Source organism: Callorhinchus milii, unplaced genomic scaffold (assembly GCF_018977255.1).
Source record: "Callorhinchus milii isolate IMCB2004 unplaced genomic scaffold, IMCB_Cmil_1.0 Scaffold1, whole genome shotgun sequence".
Taxonomy (NCBI): Eukaryota; Metazoa; Chordata; class Chondrichthyes; order Chimaeriformes; family Callorhinchidae; genus Callorhinchus; species Callorhinchus milii.
Window position 1 is genome coordinate 8724263 of NW_024704742.1, and position 21789 is coordinate 8746051.

The 21789-nt window shown below is 45.7% G+C and overlaps 1 protein-coding gene across 1 annotated transcript; it reads right to left on the minus strand.

The window, feature by feature from the left end:
* Positions 1 to 6014: 6014 nt before the first annotated feature.
* Positions 6015 to 18815, minus strand: LOC103187862 (ADP-ribosylation factor-like protein 9). Its single transcript, XM_042342520.1, has 4 exons — positions 18651 to 18815; positions 12733 to 12919; positions 10721 to 10896; positions 6015 to 6682 (listed from the first exon to the last, which is right to left on the minus strand). Exons 1-4 carry the CDS (start codon positions 18792 to 18794, stop codon positions 6509 to 6511), a joined length of 681 nt encoding a protein of 226 aa, XP_042198454.1. The 5' UTR covers positions 18795 to 18815; the 3' UTR covers positions 6015 to 6508.
* Positions 18816 to 21789: the final 2974 nt, after the last annotated feature.

The following is a 21789-nucleotide window of genomic DNA, read 5'->3' on the forward strand; positions in this document are numbered from 1 at the left end:
CTTCCAATCTCTCTCTCAAAACCCTTATTATTATTCACTGACTTTCAGCTCTCCAAGGTGTTGGATTGAATTGTTCCCTCACAGCTTCACTCCTTCCTTTCCAATCCCTCCTTCCTTCAGCCCCTCCAATCCAGATGGGTCTGCCCTGGTTAAGGTTACCAACAACATTCTCTCCATTTGCAACCAGATATGTCTTTCCTTGTCCTTTCTACCGCTTTGACACTGTCATGTCCTCCTTCATCATGTCCAGGCTGATTATTCTATTGCCGTGCTGGATAGACTCCCCACCTCAAATCCGCTGGCATTACTGCTCTCCCTCGATCCCTCCAACCTCAGACCCATCTCAAACCTGGCATGAGTCCTCTCCTTAAAAAAACCCTTCCTTGATCCCTCCAACCTGACAAATTTCAGACCTGTCTCAAACCTGCCCTTGCTGGCCAAAATTTTGGAACACGCGGTTAGCAATCAACTTCACTCACACCTCTCCCTCCACTCCCTACTTGAACCCCTCCAGTCCAGTTTTCACTCAGCCCACAGCTCATCTCTGCCGCAATCGCCACATTCGACCACACCATCCTCCTCCCATCAGCTCTCCTCCCTCATCTACCTTAGTGGGACCACACTCGCATGGTTCGAGTCCTATTTAACTAACTGCCTACATTTCATCTCAGCAAATGTTTCCTCCTCGTGCCACCACCAGTCACCTGTGGGGTACCCCAGGGCTCCATCGTTGTCCCTTTTCTTTTCCTTATCTATATGCTTCCTCTGGGCGATGTCATCCATAGACACGGGGTAAACTTCCACCTGTATGCGGATGACACACAAATCTACTTTGCCTCCTCCAGTACCAACTCCAGGTCCACTGATGTTCTATCAGCTTGTCTGGCAGACATCAAGGCCTAGATAAGTGCAAACTTCCTGCAGCTGACAAGACAGAAGTCATACTTCTTGGACAAGACAGACGTCATACTCCTTGGCTTCCATCAACGTCTTCATTCCTGTGGGTCTAAACTCCTCAAACTCCCTGGGATCTCCCTCAGATTCACCGAAACAGTACATAATTTAGGGATCGTCCAGTTCAATCCCCAGCTGCCTTTCCATCCCGAAATCCGGTCCCTGACCAGGACCGCCTTCTTCCACCTCTGCCACATTGCCCTCCTCTGACCATACCTTACACCAAATGCATCCGAAACCCTTGTGCAAGCGTTTGTCACCTCCCACTTGGATTACTCAAAACAATCACATACTGACCCGGACCAAACTCCGTACCCACATCTCACCATTTCTGGCCCAGGCTCCACTGGCTCCTCATCACCGAATGGATCGACTTCAAGATCTTCCCTCTCGTGTTCAAATCCCTTCATTCCCTGGCACTTTCCTCCCTCTCCAACCTTCTCACTGCCCAATCCATCACCATCAGAGGTCATGCTTTCAGCCATTTTGCCCTAAAACTCTGGAACACACTCTCTCGATCCGTCCACCTTGCCCCATCTCCCCTCTTTCAAGTCCTGCCTGGAATCTTTCCTTTTAAACCATGCTTACGGTCACCTCCCCTCTCAGGGCTCTGAGACGCTCCCTGCGTGGAGGGCGCTATACACGCAAGTTGTTGTTGTTGCTGGCCAAAATTTTGGAACGTGTGGTTGCCAATTAACTTTGCTCACACCTCTCCCTCCATTCCCTTCTCCAACGGCTCCAGTCCAGTTTTCACCCAACCCAAAGCACAGAGTCAGCGCTTGTCAAAGTGAAAAATGACATCCTCTCTCTCTGTGACAAGGGCTCCCTCTGCCGCCTTATTCTCCTTGAACTTTTCGCCCCGTTTGACACAGACGATCATGCTATCCTCTTCCACCTCCACTCCTCCCTCATCCACCTTGGTGGGACCACACTAGCATGGCACTTGACTAACCGCCAACAATTTATCTCAGGAAATGGGTTTTCCTGCCCCCGCTCGATCACCTGTTGGTACCCCAAGGCTCCATCCTTGGCCCCCTTCTTTTCATTATTTACATGCTCCCTCTCAGCAATGTCAGCTGCAGACATGGGGTCAACTTCCACGTGTATCCAAACCTACTTCCCCTCCAGCTGCGTCTCCCAGTCTGCTGGTGTCCTGTCAGCTTGACTGAGGGACATCTAGGCCTGGATGAGCGCAAATTTCCTGCAGCTGAACATCAGCAAGACTGAAGCCATACCAGTTGGCTCCCATCAACATCTTTGCTGCGGTTCAGAACTCAGATAATAATAATAATAATAATCCTTGCATTTGATATAGCGCTTTTCACGTCAGGAGGACGTCCCAAAGCGCTTCACAGAACACACTGTAAAGTGAATTGACTGTATATTTGTGGGCGAACGCGGCAGCCAATTGCACACAGCAATGTCCCACAAACAGTCGTAGATTGAAAATGACCAATTTTATTATTGTTTTTGGTTTTGGAGGGATTATTATCAGACGTGTGGAGTAAGGAAACTTGCCCAAGGTTTTGCCCTCTGCCTGGAATTGAGCTCAGGTCTCAGATAAGAGCGTTAGAACATCCTCCCATAGTGAAAGATGCTGTATAAATGTAAAATGATATTGTATTGCACTTGTGACAGTGAGTGTCAGCCTAACCCTGTTATTATTATATTATTATTGTATTTATATTATATTGTTATCAGTAATGTCAGCTTTCTGCAGCAGGAAGCCTGGCTGGTTTAATCTCCTTGTCCCACAGACACTCATGCAAATTAGTAGCCAGACTGCTGCACATTGATTGATTTATTGAAATCATTCATATCAAATCAAGGATTATTATATTGATTTATTTTTTCTTTTGAAAACATTTATAAACCTCTTCACATGCTCGTATCTCATCCTCCATCGTATCAGCTGTTTCTCATATCTGCTTAGCAATTCCTGACTTGTTAAGGCAGTTAAAGGGCGGGAAATTGTCTGCTCCAGAATAGACATTACAGAGTCTTGACAGGACTCGATAAACCTTCTCTTAATATTTCATCATTAAAGAACAGGTTCACACTGTGGAGCTTCATCAATAGACCTGACATTTCTCTGCTGACCTTTTTATATCGTTCTATGATTCTATGAACTCTTTTCAGTTTGTCTGTCTGTGTAACACCCACGTGTCTAGTCACACCATCCCCAGCTACACCCTTCCTGCCTCCCAGGGCCACAAGCACCAACCTCGTGCTCAGTGAGAAAGGGGCAATGATTATTGCTGTAATGGAGAGTTGCACTCTACCACACACAGTAATATTCACTGTGGGGTCTTGTTTAGGATAATTGACGATGTCATCTGCGATCTCTCGCAATCCTCTCACGTGTCCTCTCATCCATTCTCTCCAGACCGGGAAATAGTTTTCAAAAGTTTCAATTATCTTTTCCAGAACAACTTTGTTCCCTTTCCTGTTAATGAGATAAAAAGCCAATCAGACAGAGCCATGTGACAACAAGTGATTCATTCACAATATCCGGCAGTGTATTCAGCAGCTGCCTCACATCTGTACGTACCTGTCCCGGTGTCACTGACTGTGTCTGTTGAATAAGGGAGAAACAGGAGCCATTATCACTGGTTATTATCTGGTACCAACAGAGTGAACAGACACAATCCTGACTGATACAGTGACCACACAGGAGGGAATGTCCTCACCACTCGCGGGAAAACAAAGCGTTCTCCCCTCAGCAGCAACAGGAGCAGAGCAGCAATGTGACAGCTCCACCGCTGTCAAGGTTTGGGTTCTTTCCTGACAAACACAGTGGGTCACACAGGAGCCGCGAGTGGGGAACACTCAGCATTGATGATATTGTGCAGGAGTTTCACCCGAATTTGCTTTACAAGTTTCCTTATTCCGCACACCTATGTTTACCCATCATTAATTAGGATCCCGGTTGTAATGTGATTGGCAGATCACTTTCCGGGGGTAATAATCCCTCTCCCCAAAAAATAATTTGGTCACTCAATCCACAACTGTTTGTGGGACACTGCTGTGCACAATTGACTGCTGTTTTTCGCCCACAAATACACAGTCAATCCACTTTATATATCCTGTGATACACTTTGAGATGTCTCAAAAATGTGATAAGGCGCTATTTCAAATGCAAGGATTATTATTATTCTTTCAGAGTGCAGAATTTGGCAAATTATTCAATTTAGTTGCAACTTTGAAGCCCGTTTTCTTTCGTTTTTAAAATAACTTATAGCAACAACAAGAACAAATTACATTTGTCAAGTGCCTTTCACGTCAGGAGGATGTCCCAAACCGCTGGAAACCCAGCTTCAAAATTAAAGCCCGGGATTGAGAATTTGACAAATTGTGAGCACTCAGAATTTCTGTGTTACAAGAGCAAATTTAGCCCCAAGGCAGGAATTTCTACCCAATCACTTCTCTCCTCTTAATGTTAGTGTTACACATCTCTCCCCACACACACACACACATACACTTCTCCTCCACACAGCATTGGACTTGGACCTTGAGAACATGAAGGTGGCTGGCGCTTCACAAACTGTCCTGTAAAGGTCCTCCGACCACAGACAGCTGAGGAGGAAACTCTGAGGCTTGGGGCGACAGCTGCTGGAAGGTGTTACCTGGATCCCAGTTTGTGAGACACATTCATATGCCCAGCGCCTGGAACCCACCTGATTGGCTGCAGAGAGACCGGCAGCTGCTGCTAAACTCCTCATCTCCAACTGGTGGGACCATCTCTCAATGGGAAGGGACATGGCCCGAGCTGAGGGCAGGAAGATGGTGGCGATGCTCTCACATATTTCATGCCAAGCTGTGTTGCCCTGGGAAGCTCACAGGGCATTCCTGGTACCTACTGTCTACCTCGTGAAGCTGAAAACCACCCTTGTCAGATGACGAACGAGTACCCTCCTTCGGGTAAACTGAACTGGCTCCAAAGTGACATGCCTGGCAATGGAATGTCGGAATCGAGCCAGGCCTCTGAGGTGGTATCTAGTCCAGTTCCTGAGGCCAGGCGGATCCTCAGTATTCCAGGGCATTGCTGATGGCAGCACAGCTGGCTCATCAGCAGGTCCTGGAATGGCAAACCAGTCACTGGGGACAGGGAGTCATCCCACTCAGTTCCCAGTAACCCTGCGTGCCAAAGCTCTAATGAGTATAGTCCGAGCTGGACAAGCAGCAAGAAAGCTTGCTGGACAGCAATATCAATGTGCAGTTTTAGCTGTTAGACTTCCAGCTAATATTTTCCAGAATTAGGTAAGCAGGATGTGTCCCTCCAGGGAGAGAGTGTTCACTCTATTCCAACCATCTAGCTCTGGGATTTCCATGTGTAGATGGGATGCATGGAAATCTCAGTTTGGTTTCTTAAACCTGGTGATGGGTTTCCGCATGTGTCAGATACCCGGCTGAGGAAAAAAAAGGTTGAGTCTTCCTCTTCAGCAGGAGCTGCAGATTTCTGGTGCTAATTCTGGGCTTCCTGTTCTTCAAGACAAACCAGATACAAACCAGACCCTGTTCTTCAAGACAAACCAATGACAGTGGGGCAATAATAATCTTTGAATCTGATATAGCACCTGAAATTGAAAGATTTCGAAGAGTTGAATGACCAATTTTACTGGATATTCGATGGCCAGGATACCAGAAGATGCACTTTACTCTGTCCATACAGTGGCTTCGATTCTCAACATCTACCTGATCAGGTAGCAAGTCCAAATCTCTATAATTTCTGATTTCAACAGCAAACAACTTGTATTTATGTAGCACCCTTCACTTAGGATAAGGTCTCAAGAATACTGTACAGAGATGGGGAGTGGACGAGGGACAAGGGGAAGTGATTGTTGGCGTGGTCGGAGTGAGGCTTTCAGGTGTGATTTAAAAATGAATTAAAAACGGGGGTGAGTAAGAGGGATTAAGGATATGAGTTCCAAAGATTAGAGCCATAATTAGATGAAGGCTCGGCTATCAATGCTGTGAAGGGATCAAGGGACTGTGTTACCTGAACAATGGGAGTACTTCTTTAAATTAAGCAAAATTCATTAAAAAAAACAAGACCAGTATTACAGTTACAATTTATATGGGTATAATTGTTCCCTGTTTCACCCAAATCAATGCAGAAATGTTTGAAGCAATAAAAATTCAATCAATGGAAGATTCCTACTGTATTATTTACTGCATTGGAAGTATGTGATCAATCCGTTAGGAAGACAAATTGAATCAGGAGAGGTTTACAATAACTATCAAAAACTGCTATAGTTTATTACAGTGTTTATTACAACAACTTTGGACAGCTTTCTCAACAATCCGATGATGTGCAATAAAGTGCAAAACATACCTCCACTATGCAAAAACATTCCTGGCTATATATTAAGCCCAGATGTGTTTTTACAACTCGTTCCTTAAATGGGAGGGGGAAAAAATCAGTTTCTCCATCGCACAAAAAAGAACAGAGATTTGCAATGAGCTTTGCTTTTTAAAAAATGTTGCTTATGAAAACATGACCAACAGGTAATTAGTAAAAGCAGAATCAGAACAGGGGTTACAAGCTCAATCATCAGTTTAGCACCAGCTGGGCGATGAGTTCCTTAGCATCTTGGACACTCGTTGGTATTGGTGACCCATCCTCGGCCACGTGGGTTCCAATGAGGAAAAGCTTCCTCTCATCACCGAGCTCAGACAAGGAAAGCTGCTCATGGATTTCTAAAATGCTGTACGCCCCTTCGAGGTCCTGAAAGATAGTACAATAACCAATGTTAGCAACTTAAAGATAAGCAATTTATCCTTTCAGGTTGGTCCGACGGGTGCCCCTGGGGCCAATTTCATCCGCCCCCCCACCCACCTCACTCTATTTCATCTGGCCCACCCGCTCCATCCATAACCCCTCAATGCTATGTTCCTGAAAGGGAAACACAGAAAAATTGCTGGTGAGGGAACGGATGTGGGGTAGAGAGGAAAGCTGGGGATCGAACCTGACGCTTAAGTTGCGCACGGGTTCAGAGAGTCTGAGGTAGAACCCAGGGAGGTTGAGGAGTTCAGACCTGCAGGAGAGAAGATGTTGATCGGAGCCAAAGAGTATGGCTTCCGTCTTGCCGACATTCAGCTGCAGGAAATTTGCGCTCATCCAGGCCTTGATGGCCGTCAAACAAGCTGACAAGACATCAGCGGATTGTGAGTCGCAACTGGAGGAGGAGAAATAGACTTGGGAGGCATCTGGATACATGTGTAAGTTGACCCCATGTCTGCCGATAACATCGCCGAGAGGGAGCATGTAAATAAGGAAAAGAAGGGGGTGAGGGTGGAGTCTTGGGGTGCACCGCAAGTGACCGGGGGGGGGGGGTGGAAAAATTGTTACACAATATAAGCATGGCATACTAGCTCATTTATCAGTTTAATCCCACTGTTTTTTTTGCTGGTGATGTGAAAGAGTTCTTGTTTTATTAATTCTCTCCCTTCATGAAGGCACTGACCTTTTGGACCATTGTGTTCCATGGGCAACAACAACAACAACTTGCACCCCTCATGCAGGGTAGCACATCCAAATGTAATTTTGTTGTAATTCAATATTCTCTTTAATAACGAACACAGTTTCCTGCCAGTATCACTGGATAGTCATCAGTTGAGGGGACTCCTCCTCTATCCCCCAAACCACCCCCACACCTCAGGGCAACATTCCAAAATACCCTATGAGGTAACTCTCAGCTCATATAACAACAAGCACATCAGCCCATTGATGTGCACATTTACACCAGATATATTCTCAGGCAGTAAGCAACCATGCAGCAGTTAATACAACACTGATGAGTTTGGTTTACTAAGCACTCAGTAATAATTTCATCCATTTCCACTGCAGGATCACGATATAACAGTGGAATTAAAATATCAGCTAAGATCAGGTTTATCAAACTGACCACTGAGAGCATTAATCATACAATCCTCAAACCCTTCAGTTTTTATCAAACTCAAGGGTTCAAAACTGCAGTATGTGATACAGACATCACCGACAGGTGGTTAGAACATCAGTGGGTAGAAACAGCAATAGATTTGAGTGTCATTTGTATACATGTGGGAATCATGGGGAGCGTGTAGAGGATTGTAAAGGAGGGGACTGAGGATAGAGCCCTGAGATACATCACAGGTGACTGTTCGAATGTGAGAGTCCAGTGAAAAAACAAAGTAGAGGTGATGGGACCAAGTAGGATTGGAATGTGATGGGGAATGTCCCATGGTGGTGGATGAGAAGAGGAGAACAGAGTGATTCCAGTGTTGATTAAGGAGACAGAGGCTGCTCTTGCTACATAATGCGAGTATGTTATTTTTAACTTGAACAAAGGTTGGATTCTTGCTATAATCCTTGCATTTGATATAGCGCTTGTCACGTCTTCTTGACGTCTCAAAGCGCTTCACAGAATATACTGTAAAGTGAATTGACTGTATATTTGTGGGCAAAAATGGACAGAACAACAACAACAAAATTATACTTATAGAGCATCTTTCACATCGGGAAGACGTCCCAAAGCGCTGAACAGTCAGGTGTCGGGGCCCGAGCATGGGGGAGGGGTGGGGTGAGGGAAGGCAGAGGGGTGGGAGAGAGACCAAAGGCACGGTTGAAGAGAAGGGTTTTGAGACCGGCCTTGAAGGAGGCAAGGGAGGAAGCGAGGCGAAGGGACCATTGGATGGAGTTCCAGAGTGTGGGGGCAGAGAGGCTGAATGCCCGGACACCGATGGTAGGACGGGTCGGGCGGGAGACATGGAGCAGACCGGAGCCCGCTGAACGGAACAAGAAACAAACTGGAGGGGCTCAATATGGAGTGAAATCCAGGGCAAGGTTAAGCAGCGATAATAATATTGATCCAGTGCCCCTCATTTCAGGACTTTGCACAGGAATGGTAGGATGGAGGTGAGACAGATGCTGGAGAGTGTTGAAGGGAAGAGATTTTTTTTGAGAGGGACTGATAACGGTAGTTCAGGGAAGGTTGACTGTGTCCACAAGTAAGGCAGCGTAATTGGATAGTCAGCAGCTGGATGCAAAAGGAGGGGAGGTCATGGGAGTAGGTGGTGGGTTTCATATGGGAGATTAATGTGGACAGCGATTAACAGAAAATGAGGTGGAAGTCCCAGTCAATATTTATCACTGACCTCGGTGAAGGGTGATTCATTGACTGCTGTTGACCACAGTTTTGGTCAATGTGATAATTATCACTGGTGATATCACTTGCTGCAGTTTTGACACCTAATTGTTGACAAAACAACAATTATGTATCCGAATTTAAAACATTAGGATTTTTTTCTTAAAAAAGTCAATTTAAAGAAATGGATAGGAGAAAGTATAAGTGCAATGAATACCTGATGGCTGAAATCACTGTCCAGTGTACAACAACTACAATAACTTGCAGTTATATAGCATCCTTCAGGCGGGGTAGGGTCCCAGAGCACTTCACAGTGGTGGAGTCTGACAACGAGCCAGGGGGAGAGGGAGGGGGTAGGTAACCTCAATGTAAAGCTGAAATGTCAGAGCCACCAGTAACACCCTGATACAATCCAATTTGTGCTGATTTAGTTGATCTCATCCAGTTGTGATGCTACATTTGTGATCAGCATTCCTGGCCTATTGAGAGGACGAAAAATATACCGGCCATAGAAACTCAAACTGACATCCTTTCGTGGAGTGATGGGGTGTCTCCCTGGAGCTGAGCTGGGACATGAAAGGCACTTTATAAATGTAAATTTATAATGTAAAGGTGACATGCTTGGCAACGGACAGTGAGAATCAAGTCAGAAGTCTGCCAGACACAGCTCTCAATAATAACTTATTTGTTGTTTTAGCTGGTTAAATTCCAGCAATACCCCAATACACACTCTGTGATCCTCAAACTTTGGCTCTCACCAACCTGCGGTTAATAATATAATACTAATTTTGCATTTGATATTGCACCTTATCACATCTTCTAGAAGTCTCAAAGCGCTTCACAGAATATGCTGTAAAGTGAATTGACTGTATATTTTGTGAGCCTCAAACAGTCGTGGAATGAGTGACCAACTTTTTTTTGATGGAATTATTACCCCCAGAAAAACAATCCGCCAATCGACTAATGACCAGATTCTTACTTATTGCTTGGTAGACAGAGGCGTGTGGAGTAAGGAAACTTGCTCAACATTTCACCCTGCCGAGAATCAAACCCAGGTCTCTTGCTTGCCAGGCGAGTGCTCTAACCACTGAGCTACAGGACTCCAAAATATGCTCCAGAATTAGGTAAATAGGGTACATCCCTCTGCGAAGCGAATATCCATTCCATTCCACAAACAGGGAAATTTCCATATGTGAGTGGCATACATATTTGTATGCCTCTCACATATTTGTATGCCTGATTTGGAAAAAAAACAATAAATTGGTCATTTTCAATCTTCGACTGTTTGTGGGACACTGCTGTGCACAATTGGCTGCCGAGTTCGCCCACAAATATACAGTCAATTCACTTTACAGTATATTCTGTGAAGCGCTTTGGGTTGGCGAGAAGACGTGAAAAGCGCTATATCAATGCAAGGATTATTATTATTTTTAAGCATGATGCTAGTTTCTACTTGTGTCAGACACCCAGCTAACCAAAAAAAACAGAATCAATAGCACTCTGGGATGTTCTTCTGATGTGAAAGGCACAATATAAGGATATATTGTACTGTAATATAATTGCAAGTGTATCCCACAAACCACAGCAAGTGATTCTGGAATTTAGCTCATAAATGATATAAATACTACCAAAGTGTTTACCTGCTTATTGGCCAAAACAACAACAGGAAGTGTAGCGTCTGCTTGGATCAGTTGGTGAAGCTCCTGTTTAGCGAGAGGCATGCGTTCGTGGTCGGCTGAATCCACAACATAAATCAATGCCTGTGAATCTGACAGATAGCTGTGCCAACTCTTGCGCAAAGGCTCACCACCACCAACTTCAAGACAAAAACAGAGACATCAAGTGTGGTATGTGCAAAACAAACTCCCAATTCCAAACTCTAGCTACTCATCTGTGTAAGCAACGTCCTGTAAATCACAATGAGATCCCAAACAAGAGGACATAAATATTAAATAGTAGATCTAATATGGAGTTTAGGAGGAACTCTTTCACCCAGAGGGTGGTGAGAATGTGGAACTCACTGCTGGAAGCTATGGGTGGAGCAATGTATTTAAGAGGAAACTTGAAGAATACATGAGAGAATAGAAAATAGGGGGGGGGGTTACAAGAGATAGGGGCTCATGTGGTGTATAAAGGACAGCAAAGACTGGATAGGCCAAATGGCATGTTTCGCAGTATCATTCTATGTCATTTTGTATTCTATATTACAGTTCTATAGCTCCCAATTAATTTGAATTTTTAATTAGTTTTGGATGAGGAAGAAATATAAACCAGGATAACCTCTATTTTGAGCACTGATCCAAAGTGCATCAGTCAATAAAGGGAAAATGATCTGGAAATAATTAATTATCATCAAATGTATTTAACAAAGAAAATCTTAAATGTGTTTAATGTATGAATTTTGTCATGTGAGCAAAGGCAACCATCAATCTGTGAACAGTGAAGTCCCACAGACAGCAAGAGAAGCAATCAGATTAATAGGATACCATTACAGATATTGCATTAAATTGCTAATGATAAAAAATCGTTGCATTTGGTATACCTCCTGTAACATCTCCAAGCGCTTCACAACATTTCTATAAAGTGTGGCGACGGTATTCACAGGCCACCCAATATTCTACCAACTTTGAAATAAAGCTGCACACAGCATTGTATCACAAAGAACTATATGAAGAAATGATCAATTGTATTTGGGGGATTGTTGGCCAGGACTCCAGGAGAAATTCACTTCTCTTTCCAAATAGTTCCATGACATCTTTAACATCAACCTGGACAGGAAGACAGGACCTCGGTTTAATATCTGATCTGAAGGTTAGCTCCTCTAGCAATTCAGCGCTCCCTCAATCCTGTCTTGGGAGTGTCAGCCTAGACAATTAGTCCTGACCTGCTGCTTGAACTCACAATCCTCCTAACCAGAAGTGCGAGTGCTATCAACTGAGCCAGGCTGACATCTTATATAATTGTCTAATCAATTATACATCATGTTGTTTAAAATATGGTAAACCCACACTTCATTTTGCACATAGGTTTGTTTACTTGTCAGCCTGGCTCAGCTGGTAGCACTCTCACCTCTGCGTCTGGAGGTTGTCAGGACATTGAACCCCTTGTCTTGGCTGCCACTCCAACACAGTGTTTGGGTAGCGCTGCATTATCAGAGGTGCCGTCCTTCAGATGAAATGCGAAACTGCCTGTCCGGGTGGATGTTAAAGATCCCATGGCATAACACAAAAGAAAAGGAAGTTTCTCCCATTGTCCTGGCCAACAATCCCCGAGATAAAATTATTCATTAATTTCACGACTGTTTTTGAGACATTGCTGTGTGTAAATTAGATATTGTGCTTGCCTACAAACATACAGTCACTGCACTTCAAAGTAAAAGCGTGTAAAGGATTTTGAGGCATCTCAACAATGCGATAAGCGGTCATATCAAATGCAAGGATTATTATTATTGTTATAATAGCCCCTAGCAAAAGTCAAATGCACATCACAAATAAGAGTGGTATTGACTCAATAAGTTATATTCATTGAATACTACTCCACTCACAAGAGGACCCTGGTAACTGACTGGTTACCTCTTTATGTGCCACACTATCTTCTTCAGTTAATCCTCATGTTACTGAGTATTTATAAAGGCAGTAACTTGCTGACTTACTCTCTAGGAATTCTATTTCAGCTTCTTCAATCTTAACACAGACACTGTTAAACTTTTTAGTGGGTCCATCACTCCTTTTGGCTGTGTTATTGGATAAACTGTGCAATACGCTGGTCTTCCCTGAGCCATCCAGCCCCAGAACCAGAATCTGTTTAACATTGTCCTTGGGATCGGGATCCGGATCCTCCTTTTAAGAGAAAGGAAAATGTAAATCATTTGAGATCAACAAAAAAAACTAATTTGATACTTTGTAAAATATTTCGAGAATCATAGCAGAATTAAGAATCTGTTTTACAACCACAACAACTAATTACATTTACACAGCGCCTTTCACGTGGGGAGGATGTCCAGGACTCCAGCAGATTGACTTCAAGATCCTTATCCTGACCTTCACGGACTCACACCTCTCTGGCTCCCTATCCAATCTTTTCCAGTTCTGTTCTCTTGCTCACAGCCTCCAGGCTACTGATTCTGCTCCAGGCTTCTGATGCTACTCATTCCCACTGACTCTTTGGATGTCTGAGTATTGGGTCTCACCCAATGTCCACCTTGGGTGGCTAAGCCTTCAGCCACTATGGTCCTGTCTTCTGAAACATTCTCCTAAAATCTCTTAGCCTTCTGCCTCCCTATCTTCAAAGTCTTATAAATGTATCTCTTCTGGTCAATAGCCTTAATGTTCTCTTCTTTCTCCCTGCTTGAAGCACCCTACCTTGTCTGTTAAGCAATTTCATCCTATGAGAAAAGCCTAGGATGAAAGTGAATATAATATAATGGATAAAACAGATATGAACAGGCTGTTGTTGACATTTTTGCCTAAAACCTGCGAGCTGCACATTGGCCCCTATTCTCAGTCAGAAAATAAACTACATTCCTCATACTATGGACCAACATAGAACTTGTGGAGACAGCATGTGCAATGTTCCTCAGCAGGTAGATCAAATAGAAATCCTAATTCCTAACCAAACTCCGCAGGCAGAAACCTGCACTGCAGTCTGCAATCTGTTCAGAGGTGAAAACGTTTTTTAAAAAAAGTTGCAGAATCGTGTGCTCATCAAAAACAGGAGCTTTATCAAGAGCTTTAATGAACTGTAGTTGCACACACTTTGTCAGTCCTTCTCTCTCTTTTATTCCCAGGTCTCCTGACACAATGAAGAGATAGCAAAAGCATGAGGGAGAGAGAGAGAGAGAGAGTGTAAGGGGGGAGGACGAGGAGTCCTATGGAGTATACTGTATAGAGGGGAGACGGGGAGTGTAAGCAATGGAAAACAAGAGAAAAAGTGTGAAAAATTCTTTAGAGGCGAGATTTTAGTTTAAAGTTGCAGAGTACAATGTTTGGCGATAACCAGACATTGTTATATGTTTGCATGTAGTAATAGAATGAGTAAGATAGTTTCAGTCCAGTAGTATTCCTTAGGATTCCTCTTTCTCCCCTCTCTCTCTCTCTCTCTCTCTCTGTTTTGCTATCTCTTCCCCTCAGACTCTCCCATTCTGATTTGTTCTCTCACAAGATCAAGAGAGGTGAGGATGTAAAAGGCCTTCAGCCTATATGATCTCATTGGTTTTACACTTCCATCTTCTTATTGCACATTAAACTTTGTTTTGGTATGAGATCATCATCCTAGTCTCAACCACTCTTGGTAACGAGTTCCAGTCATTAATTACCCTCATACAAGACATACAAAGAGATTCCTGGTATTTAATCTAAGAGCACCCTTCACAACACTCAACAGGTGATTTCTTCTGCTGCATTGGAATATTTGCAAGTATTGTTCTGGGTTTATTTTTCAATTTGATTTAGAAAACCGATCTCTTCACAGACCATTCCTCTAATACTGGGGCTCTTGCATGCAGCCCGTTTGGCTTTTGCACTTTGGGAATAATCCCCATTATTACAATAGGACTCAATTGATAGAGTAACATAGACCAGCATTCTCTTTGTCTTGTTCCATGAGGCTTCCCCTGTTTGAACATGCTGAGGGATGTGTCACTCAACTTCACGAGGTCTCTTCCAGCTTTCTACTCGGTAGGTTCATCTGACTCTCTCTTTCTCTCTATAACTGTGTGTTTGTTCATGTCTCTCTCTATTTATGTACTTACTGCATCATTGCCTATTAATGTACTGACCTAATAGAAAGCTTAAGTTATTAATAATCCTTGCATCTGATATAGCAACTTTTATGTTGGGTGGATGTCTCAAAGCTCTTCACAGGATTTATTGTAAAGTTCAGTGACTGTGCATCCGGTAGGCAATTGCGGCAGCCAGTTTGCAATGCAGCAATGTCCCACAAATAGCCATGAAGTGACTGACCAATTTTATCTGGGAAATTGTGACCATGACACCAGGACACCTTCTCTTTTCATATAGTACTATGGGATCTGTAACGTCCACCCGAACAAGAGATGGGACCTTGTTTTAACAAGTCACCCAAAGGACAACACCTCTTGACAATGAGCGGCTCCTCCAGTACTATATTGGAATGTCAGCTTAGACTACAATGAGTTTCAAGTCCAGATGTGGGCCTTGAACCCACAACCGTGACTCAAGATGTGAGAGTGCTACTAAATTAGCCCGGCTCATAGTATAAACTTTTTTTCCAAATAAAAAGATCAGCTTCTGACAAAACTAATAGTAATATTAATAATCCTTGCATTTTGATATAGCGCTTTTCACGTCTTCTAGATGTCTCAAAACGCTTCAGAGAATAGACTGTAAAATGAATTGACTGTATATTTGTGGGCGAAATGCGGCAGATCGAAATGACCAATTAATTATTGTTTTTTTTCTTGAAGGATTATTATCAGTCGTGTGGAGTAAGGAAACTTGCCCAAGGTTTCACCCTGTGCTGGGAATTGAACCCAGGTCTCTCGCTTGCAAAGCGAGTGCTCTAACCACTGAGCTACAGGACTCGCACAGCAGTGAGCAAATCTTTCAACATTTTTGTCTCTGTTCAAAACAAGTTAACTAACCCATAAGGGATGAAACGGGGTGCAATGCATGAAGTTAGGGGGAAAAATGATAGCAATTATAAATGGACAACTTCACAAGTATAGCATGAGTGGTGTCTCTGATTCCCCTGACGATGCCACAGAGTTCTGGAAGTGAGCACAATAATCTCTCTGTAGAGAAAGCTGGTAAATTAGTTTGCCTGGGCACGAAAAAAAATCCACACAACAGCGATTTCCTGATTTTCTTTGGGCTGCAAACAACTGTGCGAAACGTGCAGACCCTCAGCCTAACTGAAGATGAACAGTGCCCCCAGGGTATTGTGAGAAATGGTATGTGGGTGTGGTGCTCGTGTCAGGTCTGGCTGTTTTGTCTTATCCAAATCACAAGATTGCTTCGGGTGAAGGAAGCTTTTTGGCCCATTTGATCCCATCTTCAGTCCATCCTGCTGTTCTCCCAGCGCAGCATCAGGCAGTTTTTTTAAAATTATTCTCGTATCCTGCCTTCAACTGCCTTTCTTGGCAATTTCGGGACAGGTTAATTAACAGGGTCAATGGTTAAGTACCTTGTAAATTAATCTGTCCTGAAATTGCCCTTTGCTACCCTAAATCTAGGTCCTCTTGTTCCACTGTCTTATAATAATAATAATAATCCTTGCATTTGATATCGCGCCTTATCATGTTGAGACGTCTCAAAGCGCTTCGCAGAATACACTGTAAAGTGGATTGACGGTGTATTTTGTGGGCGAAACACGGCAGCCAATTGTGTACAGCAGTGTCACACACATTCAATTTTTTTTGAAGGGGTTATTACCCGCTGCAAAAAGCGAGGCGTGTGGAATAAGGAAACTTCCCCAACGTTTCGCCCTGCCCGGGAATCAAACCCAAGTCTCTCTCTTGTGAGACGAGCGCACTAACTCTGCTACGGGTCTTGGTGCGTCCGAAAGTATTGTTCTGTGTTTACTTTCCCAATCCTATTTAAAATCATACACTGCGATAAGAGCCCTCTGAGATGTTTCCTTTCAAGAGCCCTAACTTGTCTCATCGTTCCTCGAGGCTCATTCCTCTAACACTGGGGATCAGCGTGAGACGGATTCAGAGTTTTAAAGCATTGAACTTTGTTCGCACATTGCTGAAAGCTACACAGAGAAATAACCAGATGGTCCTTTACACACATGTACAGATAATAGAAGAGACTATGTGAAGTCTATAAAAACTCTTCTTTCTGCAGACTACTACTCTATGTACAATCGGCCCTGTTACAGAAACCACCTGTTTACTTAATATCCCCAAAATGTTCCCCTGAACATATTCCTAATGGGATATTTGAGAACACAAAGCAACACAAAGCATACAAGCGGTGCCGGGAGGAAACACAGGTTAAAGTAGATTCTGACGGCTCCTACAAAGATGATAATTTAGCATTTATGGAAACATGAAATTCTTAGGAAATAGCATTTTTAAGTGTTTCTTCAACACTCACAGAGAGCTCCTGCACAGCAGTGAGAAGATTTGAATATTTTAAAAAATCACTTGACATATATATATATTTAAAGTTAAACTGGTGGAAATTTTAAGTTGATTTTCAATGTCAGTGTCATGAGAAACTTGCATTTTCCATAGAGTGAGTGGCACTAGCAGGGCAGGGAGTGAGTGGCACTAGCTGGGCAGGGAGTGAGTGGCACTAGCTGGGCAGGGAGTGAGTGGCACTAGCTGGGCAGGGAGTGAGTGGCACTAGCTGGGCAGGGAGTGAGTGGCACTAGCAGGGCAGGGAGTGAGTGTCACTAGCTGGGCAGGGAGTGAGTGGCACTAGCTGGGCAGGGAGTGAGTGGCACTAGCTGGGCAGGGAGTGAGTGGCACTAGCTGGGCAGGGAGTGAGTGGCACTAGCTGGGCAGGGAGTGAGTGGCACTAGCTGGGCAGGGAGTGAGTGGCACTAGCTGGGCAGGGAGTGAGTGGCACTAGCTGGGCAGGGAGTGAGTGGCACTAGCTGGGCAGGGAGTGAGTGGCACTAGCTGGGCAGGGAGTGAGTGGCACTAGCTGGGCAGGGAGTGAGTGGCACTAGCTGGGCAGGGAGTGAGTGGCACTAGCTGGGCAGGGAGTGAGTGGCACTAGCTGGGCAGGGAGTGAGTGGCACTAGCTGGGCAGGGAGTGAGTGGCACTAGCTGGGCAGGGAGTGAGTGGCACTAGCTGGGCAGGGAGTGAGTGGCACTAGCTGGGCAGGGAGTGAGTGGCACTAGCTGGGCAGGGAGTGAGTGGCACTAGCTGGGCAGGGAGTGAGTGGCACTTAGCTGGGGCAGGGAGTGAGTGGCAACTAGCAGGGCAGGGAGTGAGTGGCACTAGCTGGGCAGGGAGTGAGTGGCACTAGCTGGGCAGGGAGTGAGTGGCACTAGCAGGGCAGGGAGTGAGTGGCAGTGGCTGTGAGTGGCAGTGAGTGGCAGTGGCTGTGAGTGGCAGTGGCAGTGAGTGGCAGTGAGGGGCAGTGACAGGGAGTGAGGGGCAGTGAGGGGCAGTGAGTGGCAGTGACTGTGAGTGGCAGTGGCAGTGAGGGGCAGTGAGGGGCAGTGAGTGGCAGGGAGTGAGGGGCAGTGAGGGCAGTGACAGGGAGTGAGGGGCAGTGAGTGGCAGTGAGGGGCAGTGAGGGCAGTGACAGGGAGTGAGTGGCAGTGAGGGCAGTGAGGGGCAGTGAGTGGCAGTGGCTGTGAGTGGCAGTGGCAGTGAGGGGCAGTGAGTGGCAGTGAGGGCAGTGAGGGGCAGTGAGTGGCAGTGGCTGTGAGTGGCAGTGGCAGTGAGTGGCAGTGAGGGGCAGTGACAGGGAGTGAGGGGCAGTGAGGGGCAGTGAGTGGCAGTGGCTGTGAGTGGCAGTGGCAGTGAGGGGCAGTGAGTGGCAGTGAGTGGCAGGGAGTGAGGGGCAGTGAGTGGCAGTGAGGGGCAGTGAGTGGCAGTGAGGGGCAGTGAGTGGCAGTGAGGGCAGTACCTGCTGCCCGATGGCCCGCGGCTCCTCCACACACTCTCCGCCTCTGCACAGTGCGGTCCACGCGGTGTAGATCAGACCCCCGACCACCGCCGCCGACACCCCGAGCAGCGCGGCCCGAGTCACGGCCCGAGACACGGCCTCCATCCCCGGCCCCGCGGGCCCCGCCCGCCCCGCCCGGCCCCGCCCGCTACTGCCGCTCAGCGCCGCCCATGTGCCCCCACACCCCCACACACCCCACACCACACCCCCACACACCTACACCCCCCACTACCCCCCACACACCCCCCAACACCACACCCCACACCCCCCCGCACTACCCCCCCACTACCCCCCACAACACACACACACACACACACCCAATACCCCCCACACCCCCACCCCCGAGCACCGCTCTCACTCTCTCTCTGTGTCTGTGACTCACTCACAGCCTCAGTTCAGTCACTGTGAGAGCAGCGCTATTGTGATGAGCAAAGCCGTCACACAGAGCCCCTCCTCCCTCCCCCCTCACTCACTCCCGTACGGACTCCCCCTCACTCCTCCTCACTCACTCACTCCCGCACTCCCCCCCCCCCTCCCTCACTCCCTCTCCTCTCCTCTCCTCTCCCTCTCCTCTCCACTCCCTCCCTCCCTCACTCACTCCGTCTCCCGCTCGCTCCGTCCCTCCCTCCCTCCGTTACTCCCCCTCTCCCTCCCTCAATGCGCCAAGCCTCGGCTCTGGCCAAACTGCGTCTAATATTTTCTGGAATTGGATAATCGGGACGTGTTATAATCGGGACCGTCGATAACCGGGAGAGAGCGCGGTTCCCCTCCGGCAATCTATCCCTGGGAGTTCCGTGTGTGGGTGGGACGCACGGAAATCTCAGCTCGGTTTGGATACTCTGAAGCCCGGTGAGGGGTTCCTGCGTGTGTCAGATGCCCGGTTGACCAAAACAAGTTGTATGCGTGACCCTCTGCCTTGATGTCGCTCGCCTTCACTGGTGAGAGGGTGAATCGGAAATCCTGACTCATAGAGTAAACTCTGTCCCGGCATCACACCAGTCCTCGCCAGGACCCACTGGCTCCGGATCACTGAATGGATGGATTTCAAGACCCTCTCGCTCCTCCACAAACCTCTTCATGCCTTGGCACCTCCCTACCTCTCCGACCTGCTTACACCCCAACCCACTACCCGCTGCCTCCACTTGGCTGACCGGCCTCCTGCTCGTCCCTCACTCCCTCACTTCCCTTTCATCGGCGGCTGTGCTTTCAGTCACTACCTCTCGAAGCTTATGAACTCTCTCGCCCAATGCATCCACCTCGCCCCCTCCTTCCCCCTTTTTAGATCATGACTGAAGACCTCCCCTTTTGACCATGTTACCGTCACTTCCCGCTGGCTCAGCACTAGGCTCCGGCACTATTACGTGCTCTGAGAAGCTACCCAACATGTAGGGCGGTGTGTAAATGCAAGTTGTTGTTTTTAATTATTAATGATGTTCTTTTTAAGAAATTTATACATAGTGCAGAGCTATTACAGATGTCTTTCATCACATTCGTGAAAGTTTTTGTCACCAAGTTGATACACGTAGATGTCTACATGGCAATGCAGCTTGAACACCTCATATTGACCTGAGTAAGGCCTCTCGATTAATAATAATAATCCTTGCATTTGATATACTGCTTTTCATGTCTTCGAGACGTCTCAAAGCACTTCACAGAATATATTGTAAAATGAATTGACTGTATATTTGTGGGCAAAACACGGCAGCCAATTGCGCCCCAATTTTTTTTTGAGGGAATTATCAGGCATTTGGAGTAAAGAAACTTGCCCAAGGTTTTTCCCTGCCAAGGATTGAAACCCAAGTCTCTCGCTTGCGAGGTGAGTGTTCTAACCACTGAGCTACAGGACTCCCATATCTATTCTGTATATATTTGTTCCCCTCAAAATATACAACAATAAATTTTATTTGCATACTGGGAGGACGTCCAAAGGCACTGGACAATGAATGGTTTGTACACGAGTTACGGATTGGGATCAGAGAGGGTTGGGAGGCAAGGGGGATAGAGAAGGAAAGATGACCAAAGTCACAGTCGAAAAGGATTGTCTTGAGGCTGGTCTCAAAGCATTTAATAGCTTAGTGGTTAGAGCAACCACCTCGCAAGCAAGTGGACCTGGGTTCAATTCCTAGCAGTTTGAAGCACTTTGAAACGTCTCAGATACGTGATAAAGCGCTATATCAATGCAAGGATTATTATTATACTGTAAAACTTTACCCTGTGAAGTGTTTCTAGATATCTCAATGTTATAAGGCGCTATACCGAATGCAAGGATGTTATTATATTTTGAGAATAGTAATGCATCGTTCAGCCTGGCTCAGTTAGTAGCACTCTAACCTCTGAGGCAAAGATTTGGTGGCTTCACAGTATATTTTGTGAAGCGCTTTGAGACTTATCAACAACATAATAATGTGAAATGTGAAATGTGAAATGCAATTTTTTTTAAATGCGATAGAACGGTCTAATAAATGAGAATTCATTGTAAAGCCAATGTACCTTGCAAACTAAAACTAGTTCTGATAAACTATGCAATTTCGAGGATTCTACATAAGAACATAAGAAAGGCTAGACAGAAAAAGAACATCTGGTTCACCTTCCATCATCCTGGCGGTCACATGTACATATGTCCCAAACTACCCATGTACTATATCCCATAATGTTATTTCCTAAAAGAAATCTATTCTGTGTTTGAAGGAATCAATAGTTCCTGTTTCAACCGTCTTGTCGCAACTTCCCCATAGATTCCTATCGGAACAAAGTACAAAATACCAGCATTAAACCACAAACTAATTTATGTCACTGCACAGTATTGCACAAGTCATGAGGTTACATATTTACCGCAGCTCTCACTAACTAACCATGTAAAAGATGGCCTCATGGGTCCTCTGAACTCAGGTAAGATTCTCAGGATGAACCTCTAGATCAGTCCTGGCAGGGGCTCCGACACTGTTGGGGAAGCTCGTACTAGTGACAAAGATGAAACCCTATCAAAGCTGTGTTTTGCCCCTCCCCACAAAGCAATACGAAGAGAGACTCTAGCCCGGGCTCCCCTAGTTAATCCAGTCGATCGCAATCAACTTCTTGGAACATCAAGCAGTGGCCGCTG

What these genes read in the sequence shown, in the direction of transcription:
- LOC103187862 (XM_042342520.1), bottom strand. Translation starts at nt 18,794, where the DNA reads ATGGAGGCCGTGTCTCGGGCCGTGACTCGGGCCGCGCTGCTCGGGGTG. An exon ending in CGCGGGCCATCGGGCAGCAG is followed by an intron (nt 12,920 to 18,650) that starts GTACTGCCCTCA and finishes TTCTCTTAAAAG; the next exon opens with GAGGATCCGGATCCCGATCC. An exon ending in TGAAATAGAATTCCTAGAGA is followed by an intron (nt 10,897 to 12,732) that starts GTAAGTCAGCAA and finishes TTTGTCTTGAAG; the next exon opens with TTGGTGGTGGTGAGCCTTTG.